Source organism: Oncorhynchus nerka, linkage group LG14, assembly GCF_034236695.1.
Source record: "Oncorhynchus nerka isolate Pitt River linkage group LG14, Oner_Uvic_2.0, whole genome shotgun sequence".
Lineage (NCBI taxonomy): Eukaryota > Metazoa > Chordata > Actinopteri > Salmoniformes > Salmonidae > Oncorhynchus > Oncorhynchus nerka.
The window spans coordinates 13,784,298-13,794,419 of record NC_088409.1 but is presented as its reverse complement, the minus strand read 5'-3'; the positions used below and the strand labels follow the sequence as shown (position 1 = coordinate 13,794,419).

At 45.5% G+C, this 10,122-nt stretch overlaps 1 protein-coding gene across 2 annotated transcripts; it reads right to left on the bottom strand.

Annotated features, from left to right (window-relative positions):
* Nucleotides 1–1,557: 1,557 nt before the first annotated feature.
* On the bottom strand, nt 1,558–7,988 carry snx10b (sorting nexin 10b). 2 transcript variants are annotated; one of them, XM_065027459.1, is made up of 6 exons: nt 7,827–7,988; nt 4,227–4,310; nt 3,935–4,035; nt 3,566–3,667; nt 3,040–3,258; nt 1,558–2,329 (listed from the first exon to the last, which is right to left on the bottom strand). In XM_065027459.1, exons 1-6 carry the CDS (start codon nt 7,857–7,859, stop codon nt 1,771–1,773), a joined length of 1,098 nt encoding a protein of 365 aa, XP_064883531.1. In that variant the 5' UTR covers nt 7,860–7,988; the 3' UTR covers nt 1,558–1,770. The 2 variants fall into 2 exon arrangements, with proteins under 2 accessions (XP_064883531.1, XP_064883532.1); XM_065027460.1 differs by having other exon boundaries at nt 4,227–4,338; nt 7,827–7,987.
* Nucleotides 7,989–10,122: the final 2,134 nt, after the last annotated feature.

Below are 10,122 nucleotides of genomic sequence, written 5' to 3'. Positions count from 1 at the left end.
TGAAAGGTAGATGCTTACACCCATCCACCATCCCCGTCCACAACGCTCTAGCAAAACCCAGGCCTACTTGAAGGTAACAGCGCTCACTGTTGCTCCTAGTGGCCGGTTTCCACGTCATCTCCCGACATCCTCAGACATGGATGGACCCCTGTCAGACAGGAGTGGGTCCAGGGACGGCTACCTCCTCTAACCCCTGACCCCTGTCAGACAGGAGTGGGTCCAGGGACGGGCTACCTCCCTAATCTCTGACCCCTGTCAGACAGGAGTGGGTCCAGGGACGGGCTACCTCCCTAACCTCTGACCCCTGTCAGACAGGAGTGTGTCCCAGGGACGGGCTACCTCCTCTAACCTCTGACCCCTGTCAGACAGGAGTGGGTCCAGGGACGGCTACCTCCTCTAACCTCTGACCCCTGTCAGACAGGAGTGGGTCCAGGGACGGCTACCTCCTCTAACCTCTGACCCCTGTCAGACAGGAGTGGGTCCAGGGACGGGCTACCTCCCTAACCTCTGACCACTGTCAGACAGGAGTGTGTCCCAGGGACGGGCTACCTCCTCTAACCTCTGGCCCCTGTCAGACAGGAGTGGGTCCAGGGACGGCTACCTCCTCTAACCTCTGACCCCTGTCAGACAGGAGTGGGTCCAGGGACGGCTACCTCATCTAACCTCTGACCCCTGTCAGACAGGAGTGGGTCCAGGGACGGGCTACCTCCCTAACCTCTGACACCTATAAGACAGGAGTGGGTCCATGGGGGATCCTGTGGGAGAGACCCCAGTCCTCTCCTGACAGTAGAACTGTCCTATAGGTAGAAGCTGTCTCCTCAGAGACCCTATTATAGAAGCCTCACAGTGTCCTATACAATGTCATAAAATGGTTCCTACTACTGGTGGTTAAGGCCAGTAAGTCTTAAGTACTAAGATATTAATAATTTTTGTTGCCTGTTGTCACGGCGATTCATTGTTCTATGTCATTTCCGGTATTATTTTGACATAAAGTGGTAGAAAGTGACCAATTAATGTAGTGATGCGGCTGGTTGAATACAACAACACTGCCCTCTACTGGGCAGATGTAGGCCAACTGTTTAATCAAAACCATCACTTGACACGAACAGGATAAGTGTTTTAAAACTGATAACATTCCCTTCCTTTGTAACCACAATCAGGAACATTATTACAACAAAAAAACATTAGAACTGACTTTATTTACAGTGAAGGTATCCTAATATTTACATATTTCAGATTTTTGGACTTTACAAATATTTCACAAAACTACACAGACATAAACACATATATTCCCTCATCATCTTCTCTGGAAAAAAATAGAAGTAAAATAAACATTTTGATGGCAGAAAGACAAGGTAGTTATGGTGGCAGTAGTTTGGAGAAATGGATGACAAAAAGCTGTGTGGAAGACTTATTTTAAAAGCTGTGTGGAAGCCTTATTTTAAAAGCTGTGCGGAAGCCTTATTTTAAAAGCTGTGTGGAAGCCTTATTTTAAAAGCTGTGTGGAAGCCTTATTTTAAAAGCTGTGTGGAAGCCTTATTTTAAAAGCTGTGCCTTATTTTAAAAGCTGTGTGGAAGCCTTATTTTAAAAGCTGTGTGGGAGCCTTATTTTAAAAGCTGTGTGGGAGCCTTATTTTAAAAGCTGCGTGGGAGGGGAACATTATTTTAAGATGAAATGAGAGCAAACACAGTGTCCAAAATAGCACCCTATTCCCTACATAGGGCTCTGGTCCAAAGTAGTGCACTATCGGGTGACATTTGGGATGCAGATTATTGTAAGCTACCATGTCCTGGTTGGCGGTGATGTTCCCATGGAGAGACAGACATGCTGAGAGTGTCTTCTTCCTGGTTGGGGTTAGGTCTGGTCCTATCAGGTAGAGACAGAGCTAGGGTTTCTTCCTGGTTGTGGTTAGGTCTGGTCCTATCAGGTAGAGACAGAGCTAGGGTCTCTTCCTGGTCGGGGTTAGGTCTGGTCCTATCAGGTAGAGACAGAGCTAGGGTCTCTTCCTGGTCGGGGTTAGGTCTGGTCCTATCAGGTAGAGACAGAGCTAGGGTCTCTTCCTGGTCGGGGTTAGGTCTGGTCCTATCAGGTAGAGACAGAGCTAGGGTCTCTTCCTGGTCGGGGTTAGGTCTGGTCCTATCAGGTAGAGACAGAGCTAGGGTCTCTTCCTGGTCAGGGTTAGGTCTGGTCCTATCAGGTAGAGACAGATCTAGGGTCTCTTCCTGGTCGGGGTTAGGTCTGGTCCTATCAGGTAGAGACAGATCTAGGGTCTCTGGGGGTGAGGAAGCAGTTCCATCTTTACTGCTGGGCGCCGGCTCTACAAACCCACTGAAAAAAGAGACACATTCTGTACAATTAAATTCAACTGCACTGGACAGAGAATTCCAATTTAACTGCACTGGACAGAGAATTCCAATTTAACTGCCCTGGACAGAGAATTCCAATTTAACTGCACTGGACAGAGAATTCCAATTTAACTGCCCTGGACAGAGAATTCCAATTTAACTGCCCTGGATAGAGAATTCCAATTTAACTGCCCTGGACAGAGAATTCCAATTCAACTGCCCTGGACAGAGAATTCCAATTTAACTGCCCTGGACAGAGAATTCCAATTTAACTGCCCTGGACAGAGAATTCCAATTTAACTGCCCTGGACAGAGAATTCCAATTTAACTGCACTGGACAGAGAATTCCAATTTAACTGCCCTGGACAGAGAATTCCAATTTAACTGCCCTGGACAGAGAATTCCAATTTAACTGCACTGGACAGAGAATTCCAATTTTTAACTGCACTGGACAGAGAATTCCAATTTAACTGCCCTGGACAGAGAATTCCAATTTAACTGCCCTGGACAGAGAATTCCAATTTAACTGCACTGGACAGAGAATTCCAATTTAACTGCCCTGGACAGAGAATTCCAATTTAACTGTAATCATATAATGTCGCCCTTTCTGTTAGGTTTGACTTTTACATACATTGTGTGTATGTGTGTGTGTGTGTGTGTGTGTGTGTGTGTGTGCTTGTGAGGCCTACCTACCTAACAGAGTCGGAGTCACAGGACTCCTTGCGGCTGGTCTCTAACAGGTCCTCCTGTGAGTGGAAGCGTTGCAGTTTGCAGCCGCAGCGCAGCACGGCCTGGGACACAGAGTAATGGGTTCTACCTGAGGCGCAGGCCTCTATCTGGGACACCCCCAGCTCCGACTGCAGGAAGAGGTGCAGACAGCTGTCTGACAGAAGCAGATTACTCTCCAGGGTCCTGGCATGAAAGACCAATGGAACTCTGGTACTATACCAACAGACCCATAAATACAAATGGATATTCATAGGTCTGTTGATTTGATTTGATTGGTTAAAAATAGAACCTATTACAGCGTCTATTGTTCCCTACCGCCAGAGAAACAGAGGAAGTACAACCTAGTGCAGCAACGAGGAGGCACACGTGTAAGAAATGTTTAGTAGGCCTTTAACCTTTGAGTATAACTGTTGTTTTTCTACTATTCTTTTCGAAGGACTTTTCTTGTTATTATTTGTAATGTTTGTTAGGAGGACACTCAGACACTCACAGTTCAAGGAACTTCTGGAGGCCCTTCATCCTCTCTGTGATCTGCTGGGCGTTGTTCAGGTTAAAGAAAGGGTTCTTAGGTGGTAGTTCAGGCAGCTGGACCCTGGAAATGGACACAATCAAATCAAAACACACTTAAAGGGGCAATCTGGGATTGGTACATCCATTTTTTGGACTGTTTAATTCATTATATATAGTCATTGATTCTTAAAGAATATAAAATAATTGGCACCTTTTTTAACAGCTACTAGCTAGAGACACAAGACATGTGGAATGATTTTCTTTGTGTACATTTGTTAAATGTGTCCCCAGCTATCTTAGGTCAATATGCTACACATATAGAGTATGCCATCCTCCTATGAATACCCACATGAGTAGGGAGTTAGCCTGTAGTTTCTGCCGGAGCCATACGAAGTCACGGTACCTTCTCCTCACACAGGAGATCTTCTTAGTGAAGCAGAGACTGTTGGTCTGAGCAGAGACAACAGCAGTTTAACACTGATATTCCATCATCCGTATGAACAGGTGGAGAAAACTATAACAGACACTTACCTTAACCATAGCCTTAACCTAAATATAACCAATTCGGAAATGAAATATTGGTTTGCACGTCAGCCACATCTCCTTCATTTTCCCCCATTGTCTCAGGACATCATACTTACATGTATACAGATTTCATAGTCCATGTGGGCATGCCAGAAGTCCTTCTTCTGAATCCGAGGATCCCGAACCCAGACACTGATAAACTGCTCCATGGGGAGGAGAGGAGAGAGACTGAGGAGGTAAGTAGAGAGACTGAGCCACACTTAACTAAACTGTGGATGAGAAGTGAGAATGTACGGTCTGAGGCAAAGATGGAAGTTTTACAGGACAGAAATACAGGAAGTGCAATCATTCTCACTCCAACTCTATACATGTAGGATCTTAATTTGATCACTCTTTTGTTGCTGAGCATTGTCTTCCACAGCAGGAAATGCAAACCTGTATTGTTTTTCAGTTTTAAAAAGGCTTCTAAAGTTTGTCATTTCCACTTTGAAATTTCAGACTTGATTTGCCGAAAGTAAAAATGTATCAACCCTACAAAACTGTCCATTCCTTATAATCCACATAATAATTAACATTTCCTGTTTCTGCAGGAGCTGCCTCAAATTAAGATCCTACATCTGTTTACCCTGTGCCTTTTACAGGTTGGTCCAGTTTATTTTACTGTGCCGCAGAGTGAAAGCAGAAGTAGTGCTGATCTCTCTCTTACACATCTGATTTGGCGTTTACAGCATGTTTTCAAGAGGAGTGAAACATCTTTAGATCTGTAGATTTCTAACCACAGTACAGCTAGTTCAACCTACTGAACCAGGAAGAGACCCCCACACCGACCCTCACTGGGCAACATTACCAACAGTACTGTCCAGCTAGTTCAACCTACTGAACCAGGAAGAGACCCCCACACCGACCCTTGGGCAACATTACTACTGTCCAGCTAGTTCAACCTACTGAACCAGGAAGAGACCCCCACACCGACCCTCACTGGGAAACATTACCAACAGTACTGTCCAGCTAGTTCAACCTACTGAACCAGGAAGAGACCCCCACACCGACCCTCACTGGGCAACATTACCAACAGTACTGTCCAGCTAGTTTAACCTACTGAACCAGGAAGAGACCCCCACACCGACCCTCACTGGGCAACATTACCAACAGTACTGTCCAGCTAGTTCAACCTACTGAACCAGGAAGAGACCCCCACACCGACCCTCACTGGGCAACATTACCAACAGTACTGTCCAGCTAGTTCAACCTACTGAACCAGGAAGAGACCCCACACACCGACCCTCACTGGGCAACATTACCAACAGTACTGTCCAGCTAGTTCAACCTACTGAACCAGGAAGAGACCCCCACACCGACCCTCACTGGGCAACATTACCAACAGTACTGTCCAGCTAGTTCAACCTACTGAACCAGGAAGAGACCCCCACCGACACTGGGCAACATTACCAACAGTACTGTCCAGCTAGTTCAACCTACTGAACCAGGAAGAGACCCCCATAGACCCTCATTACACAGTACTGTCCAGCTAGTTCAACCTACTGAAAAGGAAGAAACCCAGACACACATTGACCCTCACTGGGCAACATTACCAACAGTACTGTCCAGATGTTCAACCCTAAACCAGGAAGAGACCCCCATTGGGCAACATTACAACAGTACTGTCCAGCTAGTTCAACCTACTGAACCAGGAAGAGACCCCCACACCGACCCTCACTGGGCAACATTACCAACAGTACTGTCCAGCTAGTTTAACAGCCAGTTCAACCTTTACTGTCCACCAGGAAGGAAGAGACCCCCACACCGAGCACTGGGCAACATTGAGTGAACAGTACTGTCCAGCTAGTTCTGAACCTACTGAACCAGGAAGAGACCCCCACACCGACCCTCTGTAACCTAGTTTAACCTCTGAACCACTGGGCAACATTACCAACAGTACTGTCCAGCTAGTTCAACCTACTGAACCAGGAAGAGACCACACCGACCCTCACTGGGCCAACAGTACTAGCATTCAACCTAACAGGACTGGGCAACCAGCTGTTAGTTCAACCTACTGAACCAGGAAGAGACCCCCACACCGACCCTCACTGGGAACATTACCAACAGTACTGTCCAGCTAGTTCAACCTACTGAACCAGGAAGAGACCCCCACACCGACCCTCACTGGGCAACATTACCAACAGTACTGTCCAGCTAGTTCAACCTACTGAACCAGGAAGAGACCCCCACACCGACCCTCACTGGGCAACATTACCAACAGTACTGTCCAGCTAGTTCAACCTACTGAACCAGGAAGAGACCCCCACACCGACCCTCACTGGGCAACATTACCAACAGTACTGTCCAGCTAGTTCAACCTACTGAACCAGGAAGAGACCCCACACCGACCCTCACTGGGCAACATTACCAACAGTACTGTCCAGATAGTTCAACCTACTGAACCAGGAAGAGACCCCCACACCGACCCTCACTGGGCAACATTACCAACAGTACTGTCCAGCTAGTTCAACCTACTGAACCAGGAAGAGACCCCCTTTCACCGACCCTCACTGGGCAACATTACTGAACAGTACTGTCCAGCTAGTTTAACCTACTGAACCAGGAAGAGACCCCCACACCGACCCTCACTGGGCAACATTACCAACAGTACTGTCCAGCTAGTTTAACCTACTGAACCAGGAAGAGACCCCCCCACACCGACCCTCACTGGGCAACATTACCAACAGTACTGTCCAGCTAGTTTAACCTACTGAACCAGGAAGAGACCCCCACACCGACCCTCACTGGGCAACATTACCAACAGTACTGTCCAGCTAGTTTAACCTACTGAACCAGGAAGAGACCCCCACACCGACCCTCACTGGGCAACATTACCAACAGTACTGTCCAGCTAGTTTAACCTAGGGAAGAGACCCCACACCGACCCTCACTGGGCAACATTACCAACAGTACTGTCCAGCTAGTTTAACCTACTGAACCAGGAAGAGACCCCACACCGACCCTCACTGGGCAACATTACCAACAGTACAGCTAGTTCAACCTACTGAACCAGGAAGAGACCCCCACACCACCCTCACTGGGCAACATTCCAACAGTACTGTCCAGCTGTTCAACCTACTGAACCAGGAAGAGACCCCCACACCGACCCTCACTGGGCAACATTACCAACAGTACTGTCCAGCTAGTTCAACCTACTGAACCAGGAAGAGACCAGCCACACTGAACCAGACCCTCACTGGGCAACATTACCAACAGTACTGTCCAGCTAGTTTAACCTACTGAACCAGGAAGAGACCACCACACATGACCCTCACTGGGCAACATTACCAACAGTACTGTCCAGCTAGTTCAACCTACTGAACCAGGAAGAGACCACCACACCGACCCTCACTGGGCAACATTACCAACAGTACTGTCCAGCTAGTTCAACCTACTGAACCAGGAAGAGACCCCCACACCGACCCTCACTGGGCAACATTACCAACAGTACTGTCCAGCTAGTTCAACCTACTGAACCAGGAAGAGACCACCACACCGACCCTCACTGGGCAACATTACCCACAGTACTGTCCAGCTAGTTCAACCTACTGAACCAGGAAGAGACCCTCACTGGGCAACATTACTCACGGTACTGTTACATGATACACTGAAAACGATATCTAAAATCTCAGACACACATAGACTTCACATCGAATTGATTGATAAAAGACTCTTACCTGGAACACAAGGTTGTCAATTCCTTCTCTCATTCTTCAAGTTCAGATCCCGATCAGATCAAATCCACGGTGGACTGGGGAATGAATGGTATGTTCTGAGAGAACAGCTGATCCCTCTTTATTATGGACAAACAGGTCTGAAGGTTTCCAAACAGTCACAGGACAGAGGATTGAGGAACACCTTGTGCTGCTTCCATAAATCTCTGATATAAAACATGTTATTGTTTACCATATAAGGTAACGGAGACGTTCCGTCTGTATTTGTTGTTGGTCTGTTGGACCGTCTGACCTGGAAGTACCTAATAAAACACTATACAACCCTATGATCAGGATGGTAACGACAATGACCGTGATAGAACCCTATACAACCCTAGGATCAGGATCGTAACGACAATGACCGTGATAGAACCCTATAGAACCCTACGATCAGGATCGTAACAACAATGACCGTGATAGAACCCTATACAACCCTAGGATCAGGATCGTAACGACAATGACCGTGATAGAACCCTATACAACCCTAGGATCAGGATCGTAACAACAATGATCGTGATAGAACCCTATACAACCCTAGGATCAGGATCGTAACGACAATGACCGTGATAGAACCCTATAGAACCGCTGCTCTGTTGTCTAGTAAAACAGTGTGTAGTAACCAGCACTGCCTCTTGACCTGGACCACATTTGCAACGTCACTGTGTGTTTCTATGTGACACTGCAAAGCTCGTTCTGCTGAGCTTCCTCGTTTGAATCCCATTTCATAGAGTACTTGAGCACACCTGGAAGTCACAGGTGTGTTGGTGTGTATCCACATAGTACAAATACAACTGTCCTTTCTCTCTGGCTGTATGTCTTTCCCTGGTCACCAAATCTACTGAACAACGTCTTACTGTAGCTTATAAGGTACCATCTTGTTAAGGTACAATCTGCTATATTTGCTGCTGTACAATGGTCATTCAATGAATGATATATTCTCATTCATTCTTGAAGCATATCATTTCTAAATGCAGTCTGAGTACAACTGTCCCAGAAGGTGATTGTTTTACTCCGTTGTTTGTGTTTGTTGTCATGGAGTTTGTTAATGTGGATGATCTGAGAAACAGGACATTAAAGGCTCACAGGGTGACAGCTCCCTTTATTCACAGACAGACACTTCACAGATCAAAGGTCAACAGGTACAGTGACTCATTCAAAGGCAGCCCAGAACAAAAGGTTCAACAGAACGGCAGTCTCAAATGGCAGACCATTCCCTATATAGTGCACTACAAAGGAAGTAGGGTTCAGTTTGGGATGCAGACATTGCCCCATAACATTCCTGTCATGGGAGAGGTCCACAATGAATACAGTGTCAGTCAGTTTGTGTAGGGACTGGAGTTTGTCCTGAACATATAGAACTCTGGGCCCCTTAACAAAACAATGATTTATCAGTAACAAATGCAGGTTGGTGGATAAATATTTGGTTAAGAGTTGCTGAGAATAATCAGTGACTGGGTAAAATGAACATAATCACATCAGATATACTTTTTTCATATGTGACGTCACATTTTGATCAGAGTAACTCATCAAATCCTCACTAATAGAACCCCTGGCTGTGTTCTACATTAAACAGTATACCATCTACTATCATGTTCTACATTAAACAGTATACCATCTACTATCATGTTCTACATTAAACAGTATACTATCTACTATCATGTTCCACATTAAACAGTATACCATCTACTATCATGTTCTACATGAAACAGTATACCATCTACTATCATGTTCTACATGAAACAGTATACCATCTACTATCATGTTCTACATTAAACAGTATACCGTCTACTATCATGTTCTACATTAAACAGTATACCGTTTACTATCATGTTCTACATTAAACAGTATACCATCTACTATCATGTTCTACATGAAACAGTATACCATCTACTATCATGTTCTACATGAAACAGTATACCATCTACTATCATGTTCTACATTAAACAGTATACCGTCTACTATCATGTTCTACATTAAACAGTATACCGTTTACTATCATGTTCTACATTAAACAGTATACCGTCTACTATCATGTTCTACATTAAACAGTATACCGTCTACTATCATGTTCTACATTAAACAGTATACCGTTTACTATCATGTTCTACATTAAACAGTATACCGTCTACTATCATGTTCTACATTAAACAGTATACCGTCTACTATCATGTTCTACATTAAACAGTATACTGTCTACTATCATGTTCTACAATAAACAGTATACCGTTTACTATCATGTTCTACATTAAACAGTATACCT

Excerpts from the sequence above, each read along its gene's own strand:
- snx10b (XM_065027459.1), bottom strand. The coding sequence starts at position 7,859 with ATGAGAGAAGGAATTGACAACCTTGTGTTCCAG. Across the intron at positions 4,036-4,226 it reads ACTATGAAATCTGTATACAT|ACCAACAGTCTCTGCTTCAC; the intron begins GTAAGTATGATG and ends GTCTCTGCTCAG. Across the intron at positions 3,668-3,934 it reads CAGGCTAACTCCCTACTCAT|GGTCCAGCTGCCTGAACTAC; the intron begins GTGGGTATTCAT and ends GTCCATTTCCAG.